Source organism: Canis lupus, chromosome 7, assembly GCF_011100685.1.
Source record: "Canis lupus familiaris isolate Mischka breed German Shepherd chromosome 7, alternate assembly UU_Cfam_GSD_1.0, whole genome shotgun sequence".
Classification (NCBI taxonomy): Eukaryota; Metazoa; Chordata; class Mammalia; order Carnivora; family Canidae; genus Canis; species Canis lupus.
Window position 1 is genome coordinate 42752167 of NC_049228.1, and position 19780 is coordinate 42771946.

At 54.6% G+C, this 19780-nt stretch overlaps 1 protein-coding gene across 3 annotated transcripts in view; it reads left to right on the forward strand.

The window, feature by feature from the left end:
* ADAR (adenosine deaminase RNA specific) overlaps window positions 1–19742 on the forward strand; it is a 38753-nt gene extending 19011 nt beyond the window's left edge. For 2 of the 3 annotated variants that reach the window (XM_038543220.1, XM_038543218.1), the window contains exons 2-15: window positions 1789–3206; window positions 4711–4894; window positions 5320–5468; window positions 6005–6149; window positions 6252–6442; window positions 12789–13014; window positions 13246–13417; window positions 13700–13793; window positions 14236–14358; window positions 14610–14743; window positions 16242–16424; window positions 16710–16822; window positions 17089–17216; window positions 17312–19742. In XM_038543220.1, coding sequence (XP_038399148.1) covers window positions 2497–3206; window positions 4711–4894; window positions 5320–5468; window positions 6005–6149; window positions 6252–6442; window positions 12789–13014; window positions 13246–13417; window positions 13700–13793; window positions 14236–14358; window positions 14610–14743; window positions 16242–16424; window positions 16710–16822; window positions 17089–17216; window positions 17312–17549 — 2790 coding nt within the window. In that variant the 5' untranslated portion in view covers window positions 1789–2496 and the 3' untranslated portion in view covers window positions 17550–19742. The remainder of the gene's footprint in view (window positions 1–1788; window positions 3207–4710; window positions 4895–5319; window positions 5469–6004; window positions 6150–6251; window positions 6443–12788; window positions 13015–13245; window positions 13418–13699; window positions 13794–14235; window positions 14359–14609; window positions 14744–16241; window positions 16425–16709; window positions 16823–17088; window positions 17217–17311) is intronic. The other variant, XM_038543219.1, reaches the window with a different exon arrangement.
* Window positions 19743–19780: the final 38 nt, after the last annotated feature.

Genomic DNA, 19780 nt, shown 5'->3' on the forward strand with positions numbered 1-19780 from the left:
GGAAGGCTGATAACCCGGGGAAGGAGGAAGGAGCCTTAGACAAAATCTTGGGGACCAATGATACAGAAGGGAAGAAAGGAACTTGGACAGACAGATAAGGGATGGGAGACCCGGGGGCCGTGTAGCAAGGCCATGGGAGAGGCGTCTGTAAGCACACTCTTCATCCACTATGAGCCCTTGTACGCTTGCCAAACTGAGCTGACCTCCGAGTGAGGACCAGGGCTTCCACACTGTCCGCATCCTCCCGCAGTGTGTGGGGACCCCAGAGTAAGCAGAGGGGACAGGGCCCTAGGGTAGGAGGGAGCTGGCCACAAGGATATGGAAGCCTTGGGAACAGCTGAGCCCCAGTCACGGTAGCCACTAGCACAGCAGTCCCTCCAGAGCACAGATGGAAGCTGTAGAAACACAGGAAAGTCACTGTCAGAAAAGAGCAGGACTCCCCAGACTGCAGCCCCCACGCAGGGCTTTGTTTGACAAGTTGTGTGCCATGGCCTTGCCACTGCCCCTGGACATCTGTGTGGTCCTTTCCTGGAAAGAGCTCCAGGGTCTGAGGAGTGGAGGTGGCCCCAGCTAGAGGAGCAGGGAGATAGAATGAAGGGCAGACAGGCCACTAGTGTGGCCGAAGGAGGGAGGTAGGGGCCATGAAGGAACCCTGCAGTGAGGGCACCACCAACCTAACTGAGAGCCTAATTGACCGGGTGGGGGTGGTGGCTGAAGTTCTAGTAGGCAGGGCACAGCTGCCTGCTGGTCCCTAGAGCCTTCAGAAATTCCAACAGGGGAGGGGACAAGCCTGAGGAAACACTGTTGCTCCCTGTCACCCCTGCCCCCTGGGTCCCTTAAATGCCTCCTGCCACTACCCCTCACACACACACACAGCACCTGGGAAAGAGGACAAGAACTGGTCCATGTGGTAGCAGAAGAGGTCACAGGTGCTCAGTGTCCTGGGAGAGCTGTGACAGTGCCACAGCCTGTGCTCCAGAGAATGGGAGGCTGGGTGACATGAGGTGAAAGCTGTCCTTGAGAGGCAGTAAAGGGAGTGTGGGAGAGGGGACGGCCACAGCACATATCCCAGGAGGCCAGGGTGGTTTGGGTGACAGTGCCCAATGTCCCTTCTAAGCCTGGGTGCTGCACTGAAGCATGAGGACAGTGTGTGCTTTTTCCCTGAGGATACTGTAATCTGGGCCTCCTGGGGCGGGGGGTGACACGTGAAGCTGCAAGGTCCGGTTGTCCTTCCCCAGCTGGAAGGAGGCCCTGTGGTGGCCTCGGAGGACTGGGGATCCGGCCATCCCACCCATGCGCATCTTTCCATCGTCCCCGCCGTCCAGATGCTGGATTCAGGAGACCTGGGGCCCCATGGAGACTGCTTCCTCATCCCTTGACTCCCTTGGCATTTTGAGGTGGTTGTTCTGCTTTGTGTTTAAAACAAAATGGTACTTATTTGTTTTTATCTTAAAAGGTTAATTACTTTGCAGAGTGGACAGCTTCATTCTTAACCCCCTAAAATCCTGGGAAGGGGGAGAGAATGCTTGAGGGTAGCTTAAAAGGCCCTGCAGCGGTGGCAGCGCCCCGTGTGCTCCTGGCAGCTTTGCCTCCTGCCCCCCATTCTTCCCTGTGGTGGTCCCAGGCAATGCTGGGGGGGCCCAGGCCCCCCGTTGCTGGTTCCCATGGCCACCTCTGCCCTCACCTCTGTGCCCGCTGGGAGTCCAATGTGGTGCCCTTAGACAGAGAAGGAACAGGCACACCACTGTGGTCCAGATTCACTTTCTTTTCCATCTTCTCGTTCTGCAGGGGTGTCCCCTCAACAGATACCAACCCCATCCATTTCAAGGCTATGAGCACAGCAAGCCCGGACTCCAATGGCCAGGCCCGAGATCTTATCCGAATAGTTTCCAGGTCCAGCAAATAGAGTTTCTCAAGGGGCTCCTCCCTGCAGCACCCCTAACTGGAAGACAGGCACCGTCACTGCCACCATTTGTCCCTGGACTTGGGCCGAGGTTTCCAGGACCACCTTCCAGAAGCAGGGAACTGGGGACCTCAGGTATCCCCAGGGGCGTGCCTCCCAGAAGTCGGGTGCTCCAGAGGGAGTCTCTGTGTCTTTCCCCACGCAGCAGGACTGTACCGTGGAGAGGTGTCGACTGGCTCTCCTCACATTTCCAGGAACTAGGCATCAGCCAGGGCGAGGAGGAGAGAGTCTTAGAGCTCTTGCGGGGGCTCGGAGAAGGGAAGGCTGCCACAGCCCATGATCTGGCTGCAAAGTTCAGAGTCCCGAAGAGGGAAATCAATCGAGTTTTATATTCTCTGGCAAAGAAGGGTCAGCTGCATCGGGAGGCAGGAACACCCCCTCTGTGGAGAATCGCCACGCAGGCTGGGAACCGGCACAGCCAAGTAGCGAGTGTATACGCTCGTCGACAGGAAGCTCCAGACTCAGAGCCCAGCTTGGAGACTGAAGACAGAAGCTTCAAGTCTGCCTCAGAAGCTCCTCCTGAGCCTTTTGACATGGCTGAGCTCAAGGAGAAAGTTTGCGACTACCTGTTTAACGTGTGCAGCTCCTCTGCCCTGAACTTGGCTAAAAATATTGGCCTCACCAGGGCCCGAGACGTAAATGCCGTGCTGATTGACCTGGAAAGGCAGGGCGATGTCTACAGGCAAGGGACAACGCCCCCCATATGGTATCTGACTGATAAGAAGCGAGAGCGGATACAAATGAAGAGAAATGCAGACCTCGGCCCCGAGACCATCCCAGCTGCTGTGCCTGAGACCAAAGGAGATGCTGTGGCCTCCCGTCACGTAGCCGCGCCAGCCGCCTCGGACGGTGTGGCGGCCGTAGAAGTGCAGAATGGGCAGGAACCTGTCATAAAGCTGGAGAACAGGCAGGAGGCTGTGCCAGAGCCAGTAAAACCGAAGCCGCCTGCCCATGACAATGGCCCCTCAAAAACAGGGTATGTTGACTTTGAAAATGGCCAGTGGGCCACAGACGACATCCCAGATGACTTGAATAGTATCCACGCGGCACCAGGTGAGTTTCGAGCCATCATGGAGATGCCCTCCTTCTACAGCCACGGCTGGCCACGGTGCTCACCCTACAAGAAACTGACAGAGTGCCAGCTGAAGAACCCCATCAGCGGGCTGCTAGAGTATGCTCAGTTCGCTAGTCAGACCTGTGAGTTCAACCTGCTAGAGCAGAGCGGACCGCCCCATGAGCCTCGGTAAGAGACCGCCCAGGAGCCGTCCGGGGTCGGGGTCAGGTGCTCCTGCCCCTGACGCCAGAGCAGCCTCTCAACTCGGGGTGGCCCCCACCTCTTCGCTTTGCCTCTCTGCCTTTTGGCTAAACTGCCCCCCGTGGCCCTCCCTCCAGATCTGGAGCAGGAAACGTAGGCCTTGCACCAGCTGGAATGCTGGCTGAGCAGTAAGGAGGCTGACCCTTGGGCTGGGAGGCAGCTTATTGGACTAGCTTCCATGCCTCCAGGTGTCAGCCTGGAGGGAATGAAGCCTGGACCCCCTCCCACCCTCTTCCATGGACCTTTCTCTAATTGGAGTTACCCAGAGGACACAGGAGCTGGTGGGTCAGGGCAGGGCCCAGCCACCCACTGCTCAGCATCTGCCAGGAAAGGGTAGCATCACAAGTTGACGGGCCTATTAAAGGTGGCAATTCGAGTGCACCATGCTTTTCTCCTTTGAGCAGCCGGCTCACGCCTACACCCCTGCAGGCCTGCAAACAGATAGGGCTGCCAAAGGGCCTAGGGCAGGGCTGGGAGCACAGGATAGAGGCTGTACACCACCACCAGAGAGCAGGTCGGGGGGGTGGGGTGCAGTTCCATGAACCTTTACGTTAGCCACGGGCTGGTTTCCAAGGGCATGGCTTCCCGGCTGTGACCCCCGTTCCTTATGTCAACCGTCTTCATGACAGGGATGGCATTGCAGGAGACCTGTTCCAAGAAGGGTGTGTCTGTGTGGAGACCAGGCCAGGACTGACTCTTCTGGATAGAGGTTGGGTGGCACTTGTGCTTTTTTTTCCCTCCACACCTTCCCCACAACTGAGGGAGAGTAGTAGGTATTGTAGGTAACCTTTCTTTGGACTCCAGCTGTAAGAAACATTGGTGCCATATTCAGATCTTTCAGAAGACCCAGGAAATGAGAAATGTGACCTACTTTTTAAATGAGATCCCAGATTGAACAGAGAGCCAAACAAATTTGAAACCTTGAGCACAGGAAGTCCAAGCTAAGTCCAGAGGCCTAAACTGGAGGCTTCTTGGTAGATGCCATTCAGCTCAGGCTGCAGACACGGAGCTGTAGCGGGACTCAACTAGACAGTGAGAGTGCCGGGGCTGGGAGCAGGCGCCAAGGATGGGCAGGTGCCTGATGTCTGGGGCGTCTGGGGCATGAGGCTCAGGAACCCTCACTCCCTCTAGGAGCTGCCCTAGAGTTGGCTAGTCGACCACAGCTGCTTTAGAACCAAGACCGTAGTGGTGATTTTAGCTCATCATCTTCTGTACAGTTTCTGTCTTAACTCATTGCTAAGAGGTAGCAGGTCTCCCCTGCACTGTGTCTGCTCTCCAGAGCTCTGGGGAGAGAGTCCCTGGCTGCTTTGTTTCCGGAAGGCAGGGACTGAGCCCCTCTTTATCAGGGGAGGCTCCAGGGTGCAGGGCCCTGTGGAGAGGGCGGCAGGGATGGCTGGGCCTGTGCTCACACGTCTACTCACTTTCTGTCAAGATTTAAATTCCAAGTCATCATTGGTGGCCGAGAGTTCCCCCCAGCTGAAGCTGGCAGCAAGAAGGTAGCCAAGCAGGATGCAGCCCTCAAAGCCATGACAATCCTGCTTGAGGAAGCGAGAGCCAAGGACAGTGGAAGACCAGAAGAACCCTACGACTGCTCCATGGAGAAGGGATCTGAGAAGGTAGGCATCCTGCCCTCTGGGAGGCTGCTGTGCACTGCCCACATCCCCAGTGTAGTGATATGTCAACTGACTGCCACAGGTGGTCTGAACACAAGCAGCTGGCCCCCTCCCGCCTTGGCCCCATTTCAGCTGCACTCCCCCCTCACACCCAGCATTCCTGTTTGCCCACCTCCCAGCCCAACTGGAATTACAGGTTCCAGGCTTAGAAACAAACTTAACGATGACCCAATCCAAGTTCCATTGTTAACAGATAAGACATGAGACCCAAAACGTTCCAGTAGCTCACCCTTTCCTGCCCAGAAACCCCCTCAACCCCCTTCCCTTGGAAAGCTAGCCCTTGCGGGTACTCAGCCCTCACCATTCTCTACCAGGATGGCCTGGCCTGTGGTTTCTCAGCTCTTTCTCCTGTGTCTCGTTCTCTCCAGACTGCAGAGGCCCAGCCCAGCACCCCTTCAGCGACATCCTTCTTTTCTGGGAAGAACCCCGTCACTACCTTGCTTGAGTGTGTGCACAAGCTGGGGAGTTCCTGTGAATTCCGCCTCCTGTCCAGAGAAGGCCCTGCCCATGACCCCAAGTACATCTCTTGTGTCATGTATCTCCACTGAGGTTTTCTCAGACGAGAGATACATTCTTCTGCTTGCCTCCTGAGAGATGGCAGATTAACCCACTGAGCAGCCACACCTGTTTGCAGTATGGAAAGTGGGGAGCCGCAAGGCATGCTTGCTGCTGTGGAGCAGACAGTCTGGGATTAGGAACTCAGAGGGCGAAGCAGGGACCAAGCACTAGGGAGACTCTCAGCTTGGCAGTTATGGTGGCAAGTCTGAAAGGCAGCCTCGGCTCCGCACACCGACGTGTTCACGAGGAGGGCTCCCCGGAGGAGGCACAGCCAGCTTGATGCTCACATGTTACATTGGGGTCAGCCAGGCTGAGAGGCCGGGGGCAGAGGAGGGTGGAGGGTGCTGACTTGTCGAGGCAGAGGGGCTGTGTGGCCAAGGCCCAGGGGCGATGGGTGTGAAGCCGTGCCAGGTGGTAGAGGATGGCCCAGTGGGGGTGAGGTGGGTCTTTCCTGTCAGCACCTCTTTAACCCTGGCCCTTCTGCTGTCTTGCCAGGTTCCAGTACTGTGTCGCCATGGGAGCCCACACTTTCCCCACCGTGAGTGCCCCCAGCAAGAAGGTGGCCAAGCAGATGGCCGCAGAGGAAGCCATGAAGGCTCTGCATGGAGAGGCAACCAGCTCGGCCACTTCTGAAACCCAGGTGGGCCGCTGGAGCGACCGCGCAGCTCAGGCCCGCCCGCGCGTCCCTCTTCATGTCCGAGAGTGCTCATGGCTCCTCTCTGTGTGACCAATTCTCCTTCAGCCCGGGGGCACGAACACAGAGTCGTTTGATAACCTGGAGTCTGGGATGCCCAACAAGGTCAGGAGGATTGGTGAGCTGGTCAGATACCTGAACACCAACCCCGTGGGTGGCCTGTTAGAGTACGCCCGCTCCCACGGCTTTGCAGCTGAGTTCAAGTTGGTCGACCAGTCCGGCCCTCCACATGAGCCCAAGTGAGTGTCCAGGCCCCAACACGGCCACATGCACCCCGGGGAGGGGGCGAGGAAGGGCAGTGGGACCACGGTGCCGGGAGGGTGGGCCCCAGAGGACCCGCAGTGGCCGTCCAGAGAGTAGTCACTCTTGCAGCAAGTATGCTCCTTTTTAATGTTTCTAGCTAATTTTAGTTTTTAAAGGAATATGTATATGCATAGAAAATCGTTGAGGCTGGTTGAAATCGTCTGCAGAGAAAGTGCCCTTTCTATCTCAGTGCTGGTTCCTCCCTAGACTCATCCTGGTAACAGTTTCTTGAGTACTTCTAGAAGTTTCCATGCATATATTGGTACATTTTCTTTTCGTTTTGCTTTTTAAACAAAAATAAGCATCAGTCCTCTCTCCATCCAATACCCGGCCCCCTTACTTACCACTGAGACTTAAGGTCATCATGTATCTCAGATACACACACCTATCAGACTTCTTTTATAGCTACATATTTCTGTATTTTTCCTGAATTTTTTTTTTTTTAAACCTACGCTCTACACCCAAAGTGGGCTCATTGTGAGTCCAAGATCAAGAGTCACACGTCCCGTGGACTGATCTGGCCAGGCACCGCCTACAGCCACATGTTTTGTTGAATAGATACTTTTACAGCTTTAAAGTTGTTTTATCAAGCAAGAGGTCTTTCCTAAAACAGACGCCCACGTATCCACCACCTAGTTTAAGAAAGAGAACATTGCTATTGGTGTCGAAGGCTTTTCATTACGGATTTAAGCAGCATCCAGCACCATGTGGGTTGGACAATGTCTTGCTCCTAGAACCACTCTCCATGTCTGAGTCTGCTTGCATGTGCAGGCATGTCCAAGGCAGACATTTTCAGGAGAGGGATTTCTGGGCAATAGGGCACGTATAGTTTTTTTAAGGGTTTTGTTTGCTCTCCCCTCCTAGGCATCCCAACACAACAAAATGTGATAACTTCACATGTCTGTGCATCCTTCCAGAGCATCTTCATACAAACGCCAGCCAAGCTGGCACATTTCCCCTTTTGTTACAGGGAAGCACATATGTGCATTCATACCTGCCTTGCTTTTTTGTATCTAACAGAATAATCTCAGGATGTTTTCCATAGCATCTTCTGTTCCTTGTATGAAATTGCTCCTGAAGTGTCCCAGGGCACAGGCATATGCTGCCACTAGCCCCAGTGACCAATATGTGGATCCTTTCCACGCTTCGCTATTACAGACAGTGCTGCTGTGAATAACATCTTCAGATGCAGCTAAACTTTGGTAAACATTGCCGAATTTTCCTCTAATGAGATTATACCAGTTTATGCTTCCATCAGCAGTAAAGAATGGCCCGTCCCCTTGGCCATGATCACTATGGAACCACAGGTCTCCCCCGCAGTCAACAAAGAGAGCATTCCTTTGAAATTGCTGTCCAACCAGCGCTGAACGCTATTTTCACTTCTTGCCTTTTTCCATAAAAGCAAAAACCATCTTCAGATTTCTTTTCGTTGTGGTGGAAACAAGTACTTCTGTAGGTCTTTAGTAAAAGGGGAGTGGCGTAACACAGACTTTTGGAGACGGGATTTCTGAATCAAAATTTTTATTTTGCCGTTGTAAAATGTGAGAGGTGGTGTCTCAGTGCCATGCAAAGATTAGTCTGTATGGGTTGGACAATGGTAAAAAAGTGCGTCTGAAGTCAAAAGCCAGCAACTTACTTCATGGTGAACCAGAGCTGTTCCCAGTAGCCAGGGGACACGTGGATACCCATGTCCTTGTTACTTCTCAGTGCGCTGGCACCACCATCTGATGCCATCTGTTAAGACAGAGGACGTGGGGATGGGAAGCTTCCGTCATTTGCAAATGCTGTGATCGAGTACCTGAACTGTATGTGAGAAGCGGGAAGAAATATCAGAGCCAGAGGGGAAGTCAGGAAAGCAGGGAATTGTGAAATAACTATAAACTTCGGAACTTCTCCACAGGCAGCAGTAGTCAGCAATTTGAAGATAAAGTAGAAGAAAGCCTATTTGCAATAGCAACTAAGCAGATATAAGACCTTGGCACATTCTGAGCAAGAAACATGCAGGCTCTGATGCTCTGTGATCAGATAGGAGAGCACAGCTGTCCCCAGGTTAGTCTTTGCCTTTCACATGATCCCAGTAAAGTCAGTGGCAGAATTGATTTCTTTATTTTAGACCTGGAAGACCTGATTCCCAGATTCATATGGAAAGTCCATGTGGGAGAGTAGCCAGAAAGTTCTGATGGAGGGATGAGCTGCATGGTCTGTGGCGCATTGGCCGGTGGGCGGAAGCAGGGAGAGCTCAGCCTCATGGAGCCCCTCACAGCAGACATGGATGCAGACAGGGCTGTGGGCGGGGGCTGGGGAAGCTGCCTGCGGCATCTCAACAAAAGATGTCGTGTGGTGTGGTGTCTCCAGCTGCACGGGAGCGCCCGGCCAGCTCGGTTGGTGGACCGTGTGACTCTCGATCTTGGTGTTATGGGTTCGAGCCCTATGTTGGGTGTAGAAATTGCTTAATAATAAAATCTTAAAAATATATACATAGAATCATAAAGTCTCTAGGTAAAAGCAGGGCTTTTAGTTTTAGAGTTTTGGAGCAGCAAAGCCTTTCCACTCAGGATATAAAGTCAGAAGGAAAAAGATGGAGGTGTGGCTGTCAGGAGACTTGGTGTGTCTAGAAAGAACCACCTGAGGATGAAACATTAGGGGCTCATTTCTTTCAGAAGGAGTTCTTTTCCAATTCAGTGGGAGAACCAAGTGTGCAAACTGTATGCTCTCAGGAAAGCTTGGAGATGTATTAACAGGGGAGGTGCTCAGCCTCACCCTGCAAGGGAGGCAACTGTCTGCAAGCTCACAGTGTCTGTGATGTCTCTCGTCCTGGCGCTTCGGCCGAGGGTGGTGAGGGTGCTGTCTGTAAGGGCACCTCTGGCCTCTGCCATCTGCAGGCCTGCTGGACCGGGCACCCACCTGGCATGGAGCAGCACGTGGCCCCGAGCCAGAGCCGTACGTGTGAGTGTATGCATGCGTGTGCCGCCGTCTGGGCCGCGGTGCTTAGAAGCAGCAGGCTGGGTGTGCACAGGGCGGTGAGCAGAGTCCTCTCAGCAGGGGTGGAAAGCAGCCACAGCATTTGCTTCAGGAAATGAGGGACATTCTCCTGACATGTTCTTCACTGTTTGAATTTTTACCTGTGTGGTAACAAACTGCTTGATTTTGAAAGGTCGTTGAAGGAGAGAAGCTCACAAAGTGGTCTTATTTTAAATTTGTCTTCATAGTAAAGGGATGTTACTCATTTCTTCATGTGTGTACGTTATCTGTTTCTGTTGACGTGAACTTCCATTCATGTCCTTGTGGCTTTTACTAACCTTGCATGTAAGAGCATCACCATGATGAGAAGGGCATCTCACACATGGACCCGAGGCACCAGGGAAGGCCCTTGTGCCCCTGCTGTGGGTGCGCAGGCTCCACGAGGCCTGCCCCTCCCCCCCCCCGCCTGCCCTTGGCACTCAGTGGCCCTCCCAGGTCATCATCCTCACTCTGCATGCATGCGTGCTGTCCATCTCCTCTTTGCCTTCCGTGAAACCCTGCCAAGGACTTCCTGTGAGCCAGGTGGAGGGCATGGGGACTGCCCCTGAACATGGCAGATGTTCCCCCGGCCCTGCACCCCACACCCTGCAGCAGTGCCCAGGCACCTCAGGGCAGGGGCCGGGCACTGCCCCTGTGGCCACTGTCACTAGCCCACTGGCAGAACACACACACTCACCCGCTGGCTTCCCTTCTCTCTATCCTTCTTGGCAACCTGGACATCAGGACTTTGGCACATCCCTGCCAGAAAGCACGAGGTGTATAGTGTGGCCCCAGGCTCCCTTCCAGCTTTCTGGTGCTTCCCCTGGACCTGTCTGGTCTGACATGCCCCAAATAGAGCTCTTGGGCTCTTGGGGCTCTTGGGTTTGTCCCTTTACCCTCTTTTCCCCTGGTCCTTCCCATCTCCATAGGTGACCTCACTATCCACCCAGTTGCTCAGGCCAAAAACCTAGGTGTGAATCATCATCTCTACCCCCTTCACATCCTGCAAGCAAACCAGCCTTGGGTTCTGTATGTTGGATGCATGGTTCTCCAGACCCTCCCCTCCTCTGTTCACTCAGAGAATGTTTATGGACTATGTTCCCTTTGGACAGGAGCCAGATTTGATTCAGTAAGGTCTCCTATGTTGCATGTTGAAAAGACCTCAAGTCAAGAATCCGCTTGGTGTGGCCTGACCTAGGAAGGACCTGGGGATGGCGAAGAGAAAGCCAGAGGTCGTGGGAAGGGGCTGGTTAACCCCAAAGCCTGTGGCGGGAGGCTGGGTGTCTATACTGGCCGCAGAAAGCCTTCCTGGGAACTTTTTTTTTTTTTTTAATGGGGACTGTCTCTTGCTCCCCATCCCCACTGGCCCCCTTCAGCGTTTTCACTATTTTCATTACTAAATTCTCTTTCCCACTGTAAGAAAACCATGGTCGACCCTTTGCTCTCTTCAGATTCCCACCAAAACCCCCCTTCCTTACTCTAAACAATGACTCCCATCACACTTGAGAAATAGCAACGATGATATGACAGATACCTTATCTTTCCATGGTCAAACCCTCCTGCCTGCATCTGCACAGATGTGAGGGACCCAGCCCTCTCCCCATGCCTTGTGCCCTCTTCCATGCACCACCTCCCTCCCTCACCCCTGCATGCCACAGCCATTCCCACGTATGATGGCCCCTGCGCCCCTCACCACCACACCTCTCCTCACCTTCTGTGTCTTTGCTTCTTGAGCTCACTGTCCCCCTCAGTCCAGGAAAAGGTTAACCTTGGGTTCCCTGCGGCTGCTGTAGAGCCCAGTGCAGTTTGAAGGGTTCCAGCTCCATGACCACAACCTGTACCGTGTATAGTTCAGTACACATACAGGCACACCTCATTTTACTGCACTTTGCTTATCACAGCTTCACAGGCGCTGGGATCTTTTATGGATGGAAGGTTTGTGGCAAGTCTGCATTGAGCAGTCCAACAGCATTTGCTCACTCTGTGTCTCTGTGTCACATTGTGGTGATTCTCCCAATAATTTCCATTATTACAGTGAGTAATCTGATCAGTGATTACAACGTGCTAAAAGTGCAATTGATGGTTAGCCTTTTTTTTTCTTAGCAATAAAGTTCTTTTGAATTAAGGAATATATATTGTTTTTTTAGAACTAAAGCTATTGCACACCTGAGAGACTCAGTGTAGTGTAAACATGACTTTTATGGGTACCCAGAAGCCAAAACATTTATTTGACTTGCTTTATTGTGATACTGGCTTTATTGCCATGGTCTGGAGCTGAGCCCACGAGGTCTCTGTGGGGAGCCTGCCTCTGTATATGTGTGTGTGTGTGTGTGTGTGTGTGTATCTTTGTGTGTAGAATTCATGTTCGTTTCAAACACCTGGAACAGGCATGAGGTTCCCTTGAGTCTCAGGCAAAAGTCCTGCCCAATTTGGCCCCCACTGCTTTCTGGCCTTTCTCATGCCACGTCCCTCTCCTTCATGGAGCCTCCTGCAGCCACCAGCCCCCACACACCTGCTGGCAGAGGAAGGTGCACAGGCACGCAGCCACATAGGATGAGCAGGGCATCGTGGGAAGCTTGGTGTGAACATAAAGGTTGATTCCTTTTACAGCCTGAGCCAGTGAATGTCGAAAATGAAGCCTCACATGCAGGTGGATTATCCAAAGTGGGCTTCCCCCCCCCCCCCCCCCCCCCGCAGCAGTTCAGGATGTGGTTGTACACTAGGATTCTGAGACCTTGGCTGGTGGAAAGCTGAGGTCCTTCTGTATAGCAGATCATGACCTTTCGACCACTCCACATTGCATCCTGTCGGGAAGTGAATAGGGAAAAGAATCTGGCACCTTCGGAGGTAGGGCAGTAGACAGCAGTGATTCGAGTCGGGAGAGAGCATCCCACTCCTTTCTGCTTAGGGTACAAAGAAAAGTCTGCACTTGGCATTATCTCTAAACCCCTCCTGGTACTTGAGAACCTCCTTTACAGTGGAGGCTTAGAGCCTCTGCTGGCTGGCGCCTCGTCCACGTTGAAGGGCACAATGATGTCACCCAGTTCTGGAGCCACCCTTGATTTGTCGCAGGTGACTTAATGGCGCTCAAAGTTTCCTTCTGAAATGTGTTGATGTTTGAGCAAAGTCATTTTAGAGAGAAATACTCAGTAGGTAAGAGAGCAGGTGGTATCTGATCTATCAGAGGTGTCAGGCACCGGTGCCCTGAGTCTGGGAAACTCTGCCTTAGAAACAGCTGTCGGGTCGGGTGCTTGTCTTTATCCCCTGCTTCTCATCCCAAAGGTTCGTTTACCAGGCAAAAGTTGGGGGTCGCTGGTTCCCAGCCGTCTGCGCACACAGCAAGAAGCAAGGCAAGCAGGAAGCAGCAGATGCGGCCCTCCGCGTCTTGATTGGGGAGAACGAGAAGGCAGAGCGCATGGGTTTCACAGAGGTAACCCCAGTGACAGGGGCCAGTCTCAGAAGAACTATGCTCCTCCTCTCCAGGTCCCCAGAAGCACAGCCAAAGACAGTTAAGACGTCTACTTTTGGTGCTATCTTTTTTTTGGGGTCCTGCTAACTCCTCTCTGGGTAGAGTTGGCTCTTAACTTGCTGTCCTGTGACATAGTCCTGGGCTTTCATTTGTGCCTCGGTGGTACGCAGAGCTGGGACAAGCACAGCGAGAGGGAAAGGCGGCTTGGCCGAGAGCTCTCGGCCCGCCGGGCCCCAGCGCAGCGGCCCTGACACAGCCTTGTGCCCACAGCTCCCCCTCACCGGCAGCACCTTCCACGACCAGATAGCCATGCTGAGCCACCGCTGCTTCAACGCCCTCACTAATAGCTTCCAGCCTTCCCTGCTGGGCCGCAAGATCCTGGCCGCCGTCATCATGAAGAAGGCCTCTGATGACCTGGGGGTGGTGGTCAGCCTGGGGACAGGTCAGTGAGGGCCTCCTGGAGGGCCATGAGGGTGCATCTGGGGCGCAGGAGGCCCACTCCGACCTCAGCCCCTAACCCCCAGGGTGCCTGGGCACAGGTCTGTGATCCCTGCAGGGGGGACAGAGCCCCTGGGATCCTGGGCACTCTCTGTGCTCAGCAGGGCATCTGCTTCTCCCTCCCCCATGCACACTCCCGTTCTCTCCCAAAGAAAAAAACAAAGAGCCTGCCCTGTTCAGCCTCTCTTCCCTTGGAAATATGACATTTGCTTTGCACGCCTTCCAGGGAACCGCTGTGTGAAGGGGGACTCTCTCAGCCTGAAGGGGGAGACTGTCAACGACTGCCACGCAGAGATCATCTCCCGGAGGGGCTTCATCAGGTGGGCAAGTGGGGCCCCACCAGAGACTTGGGCTGCCCCTGCCGTGGAACCCGCCATCTGCAGCCTCCCTCCTCCCTCCACCTCTGCTTCAGGCCCTTTCTCAAAAACCGCACAGTAACCTCCTGGTCCTCAGGGCTGTAGGGGTAAAGAGGCCATGCACTGGCCCATCTGCCTGGCCCTGTAGGTTACCTGGGGAGGCATCAGCCCCATGGGCCTGGAACCCCCTAGAGCCCCCAGGTTGGGCACTGGGATCCCTTTGGCTGCCAGAGCGAGGCACTCTTGGCAGACATGAACTGGTTGAGAGGCTGGCTTCACTGGACAAGGGGTCCCCAACACCTATCCCCCCATGAGAACCCGCAGACGGCCAGCACCTCTCGGGCTTCCTTTTTGGGGCCACATCCCTGAACTGGGGCTGTTGTCCTAGCCAGAGCTCCCCTCGTAGGTTTCTCTACAGTGAGCTGATGAAGTACAACCCCCAGACCGCAAAGGAGAGCATCTTTGAGCCTGCCAAGGGAGGAGAAAAGCTCCAAATAAAAAAGAGCGTCTCGTTCCATCTGTACATCAGGTCTGTATAGTCTGTGGCCGCCACGTGGGCCCTGCCAGGCTCCAGGGTTGGGTCTCCAAACACGCTCCTGGCCCAGAGCCATTCACAGGGCCACTCTCAGCTCTGTGATCGAGGTAATACCACTGGGTACAGCCCGCGGGAGGCTTCTGGAAAGGCCCCTCGTGTCCACCACACCTGGCTGTTCTCAAGCCCCTGGGAACTGGAGGGACCCACTCCACAGGTGAACTTTGACAGATGCCCCTATTCTATAGCACGGCCCCATGCGGGGATGGCGCCCTCTTTGACAAGTCCTGCAGTGACCGTGCTGTGGAGAGCACAGATTCCCGCCATTACCCTGTCTTTGAGAACCCCAAACAAGGCAAGCTTCGTACCAAGGTGGAGAACGGTGAGTGACACTCGCCCACCCTATTTCCCTCAGGAAGGCTCCACGGAGTCCCAGGCCCATCACAGGCATGTGGCATAGCTGCCAGGCTTTTGCTGTTGGGTGCTAGAGCTTAAGGATCTGTTTGCTGGGAGGGGGCTGACCCGGGGTTAGGGGTGGTATGTAGGAGGGCCAGGATTCCACGCTGAATCTGCTAGTCAAGGAGATCTCCGAGTCAGGGCATGGAGACACTCCCCTGGCGCTCAGGGCAGGAACCTGGCTGGAGACAGGTCGCTTTCCTATAGTTGATCTTTGTGGCGGGGGGGGGGGGGCGGGGGGGGGGCGGGGGGGAAACCACTTGGGGGGTGGGCAGCAGGGATACAGGACCAAGCTGCAAGGAGTCATGGAGATGGGCACCAAGTGTATCGTTCCCTCTGATGTACTGGCTCCTCCTCCCCCCAGGCCAGGGAAGGGGGCTCCTCATGCCTGCCCCCCGTCCTCAGCTTAGTTACCTCCTTGTCCAAAACCCACAGAGCTGCCCAGGACCCAGCAGCTTACTCTGGGGCGCGTCCCCAGGACCATGGAGATTAGGACATGCTTATTCATAACAGTGAGAGTGGGAACCATCCCAGTGTCTATCCACGGGTGAACAAACAAAACAGTGTTCATGCACACGGTGCAGCCCTGAGAAAGCAGCCAGTCACTGAAGGTCACACATTCTGTGGCTATGTTTATACGAAACATCTGGGGCATAGAGACACTTTCTGCAGAGACAGAAAGTAGATTCGTGGTTGCCTGGGTCCTGGGCTGGAAGGGATTGATGGAGACGAGGACGCTTCTTTAGAGGGTGGTGAACGGTTCTAAACTGGACCATGGGGAGGGCCACATGCCCCGTGAATATACTACACACCATTTAACTGTGCACTTTACGTTGGTGAGTTGTATCTCAATAAAGCTATTTAAATAAATCAGTGCCCTATAGCAGTTTCCCACCACACTTCACACACAAGCCACACCCACTCATACACGCCATGGCTCAGGCCCACTGGCTGTTTGTCAGCATCCTGGACAACTGAACCTCTCGGTGCCTCAGGGCCTTGGCTTATGCTGTTCTCTGTGTCTGAAACCCTCTTACTCAGCCATTGCTTCTCCTTTGTCTTTGCTACCCTGGCAGTTCCACCCAGAAGCCCCCTGCCATCTGCACCATCACTCCCTCCCAGTCTTCTGGCACTGTTCAGAGTTCTCATGTCTGTATGGCTTTGCTGGCTTACCATTTCTCTGCCCCTTTCTGCTGCCTCGCCCCCACATATATCCCAGGAGCATGGGGATCTTCCAGTTTTGCTAGCTGTGGGCCACAGCACCGAGTCCAATGTCTGGTGCATAGTAGATGCTGAGGAATCTGTGAACAGTGGCTCAGTGAGCAGCCTTGGTCCCAGCATGAGGGCCATCAACCCCGCACTGGGGAGTGGTCTGGCCCCAGCACCCCCAGCGTCCCTGTGGCTCTGACCAAGTCCCTCCACAGGAGAAGGCACGATTCCCGTGGAGTCCAGTGACATTGTGCCCACGTGGGACGGCATCCGGCTTGGGGAGAGGCTCCGCACCATGTCATGCAGTGACAAGATCCTTCGCTGGAATGTGCTGGGCCTTCAGGGGGCGCTGCTAACCCACTTCCTGCAGCCCGTGTATCTCAAGTCAGTCACTCTGGGTAAGGGCCCACCGCTGCCTGCCTGCCCAGTGACAGAGAGACTGCCGCAGGGTCTGGGCTTCCTTGCCACCGCCAACCCCCACCCCCTGCCCCCAGCCTGGAGCCCGATGTGTTGTGCCTGTGGCTTGAGTGGACACATGCCCTGTGCAGCCCCACCCACGAGGCCTGCCAATGAGGGTGCCACCTCTATCTCAACAGCACTCCCCGGCCCCCTCTCTGCCCCCCATACACCTCTCAGCAACACCCGGCGCAAACACAGGGGCACACACCTCCGTTTCCTCACAGGCTACCTGTTCAGCCAAGGACATCTGACTCGTGCCATCTGCTGCCGTGTGACGAGGGACGGAAGTGCCTTTGAGGATGGGTTGCGGCCCCCCTTCATTGTCAACCACCCCAAGGTGCTCGCTCCCTTTTCCCTTGACCTTCACTGTGGGCAGGGGAGGAATGTCGTGGGTTTCCCGGGAGCTGGTCCTCTGTACTCTCGGACACCAGGGGCTTGCTTCTTAGGTTGCAGCATATTTGCATACAGTTAGGGTTCACCAAACAGCATCCCAGACCAGGAGAAAGACCCCCAGCTGCCCCCTCTGCCCCAGGGGCCCTGAGTCCCTGCGACAGGACTTCCCAGAAGGCCTCCATCTTCTCCCTCCCACCCCCGGACTCGTAGGTGGGCCGAGTCAGTGTGTACGACTCCAAGAGGCAGTCCGGGAAGACAAAGGAGACGAGCGTGAACTGGTGCCTGGCTGACGGCTACGACCTCGAGATCCTGGATGGGACCCGAGGCACCGTGGACGGGTGAGGCCCAATCCACCATGCCCCCCCTCACATGCCTCCCACAAACCCCCCCCTTCTCTGGACCCCAGGGACTCACCAGCGCCTCCGTCCCCCAGGCCACGGAACGAACTGTCACGTGTCTCCAAGAAGAACATTTTCCTCCTGTTCAAGAAGCTGTGCTCGTTCCGGTACCGCAGGGATCTTCTCAGACTCTCGTATGGCGAGGCCAAGAAAGCCGCCCGAGACTATGAGCTCGCCAAGAACTACTTCAAGAAGAGCCTCAAGGACATGGGTTACGGGAACTGGATCAGCAAGCCCCAGGAGGAGAAGAACTTTTACCTCTGCCCCGTGTGAGGGGGGCCGGGGCCGGGGGGCCACACAGCTGGGCCGTAGCTTCCTCATCTCTTCAGTCTCGGGGAGGGGAGGGGATCCTTGTCTTTTCCTTTTTTCTTTTTTTTTTATTTTTTAATTTTTTGGTGGGAGCAGGTTGATGACCCTGAGAACCACCAGCCCCCTGCCCTTTCTGTGGCAAGGGAGGCCCGTCTTCTCCTCCTGCCGCACAAGCACGAGGGCCTATGGCCCACCTCCCGCTCAGCCCCACTTTGGTGTCCACGTCCTCTGCCGTGTGTTTGCTGCACCAACTCTCACCCTCCAGGTCAGGCCCCCATCCGCCATCTGTGCTGAGTTCTGCAGGGCCAGAGGTTTCACTGGTGATTCTGCAGGCCCCTCCGTCTCCCCTCTGCCCTTTTGCAATTCTCTCATGATCACTAAGCTTCTCCTTTTCCTCCAAGATCATAAGAGGTGAACTTACAGAATTCGGTGAAATACACAAGGACAGGGTTGTAAAACTGCGGTTCATTAATTCCCAGGGCGGGCACGTCCCGAGTCTGCAGGTGATGTCCAGTAACCTTCGGGTCTTGCACTTTAGCCAGCGAGGAGGGCTGGGCTGCCGAGAGGGCCAGCAAGGCCTAGGGGTGGCCCCTGCCGTAGCAAACGCCCCATGGGGTGACACCGTCCGCCCCAGGGAGCACAGACATGCCTCACGACACCGCCAGCCCAGCTGTCCTCCAGAAGCATTCCTATGGATTTGTCAGGCCAGCAGGGCACAGATCCCAGTGCACAGCAAGGGTTCTTGCAGGGCAAGTCCTTGGCTCAGATAATCAGGACTTAGAATCAGGGCAGATCAATCATGTTGGGTCAGATCACTGTACCACCCAGTACCCTCATGACACTGCACCTGAGAAAGTTGACCAAGTCATAGGTAAATTAGGAGTTTTTAAAAATGTCATAAATGTTGATTCTTAACTGCTACAGATAATCTGTAATTGCACAGAATTTAAAGTCAGACCTAATTTTCCATTTATCAAGTGCTCCTGTTTGCCAGCTCGCTTCAGAAGGGCCAGCCATGGCCTGAGGTCTCCTGGCCTATCAGGGAATCTTTGTAGGATGGATGCTCAACAGCAGTTAAAACCCTGTGAGCTGGGACCCCACCTCCCCCTCCCCGTCCATACCTCAGGCTTGTGGTGACTCCCAGGGTCAGAGCCTACAGTGTCTCTGGAGGCTGGCTCGATCCTGCATCAGCTACACCCCACCTCCAGGGGTACCCCCCTCACTGCCTGACAGCACCCGGGCCTGTGCCCTCACATGATTTTCCCTCCGCCCCTACACCCCACAGACTACTGACAAGGCCACCCCGTCTGGCCCTCCTCTTCAGTGGTAGATACACCCACACTTTTGTTCTTGTGGCTACTATTTCCTCTGTGCTTTTGACCAAAAATTGACCAAAATTAAAAAAAAAAAACATTCAAGTTTTTTTAAAGTATACTAAAGATGTCTGTGGAACAGCCAAGTGTCTCAAGGAACTGGTAGGGAAACGGTGCCTACTTATGGGGCGGAGGGGCCTGGCCCCATCCTGCGTACCTGCTGGGGGCACATGAGGCCTGTCTTGCCCAACGTGGCTCGTCCCCCAGGCTCTTCAGACTGGAGGGTCTGGCCTGCTGACCCCACAGAATGTCCAGACCCTCCGCTCCATCTTGGGTGTTAGAATCTCCAGCAGAGCCCCACTCAGCCCAAGGTCAGATGAGACGCATCTGGTTTCTGCTGTAGGAAGGGGGCACAGCATCCTGTGCTCATGTGTGTGCTGGAGACGATCCCGCGTGCGGCCTGTGTCCCCGCGCCCCTCGGGGCACAGCTCCTGTCCACAGTGCTCACCTTTTTGTCAAATCTTTGTTTTTAGTAACCAGGACGCCCTTCTTCCTTTTTTAAAATGATCTTTGTAGTTGATTTGTCTGAACTGTGGCTATTGTGCATTCTCTGAATAATCACTTGTGAAAATTGTCGCTGCTCGAAGCTATTTCCTTTACTCTCGTTGAGCGACTGTTGGTTTGGGTCCTGGTGTGACTCCAAGAGCAGATTGGAAAGAGCCCAAGCACAGACTTGGTGCTACCGGGGCTGCAGTCAGGTTTACGATTCCGCTTTGATGTGTCCCCTGATAACCGTGACTAACAATATACATTCCTCATAAATAAAGAAAAATCTGAATTGTTAGAAAGTTTCCTGTCTTGGCTTCCCCGGGAAGGGAGAGT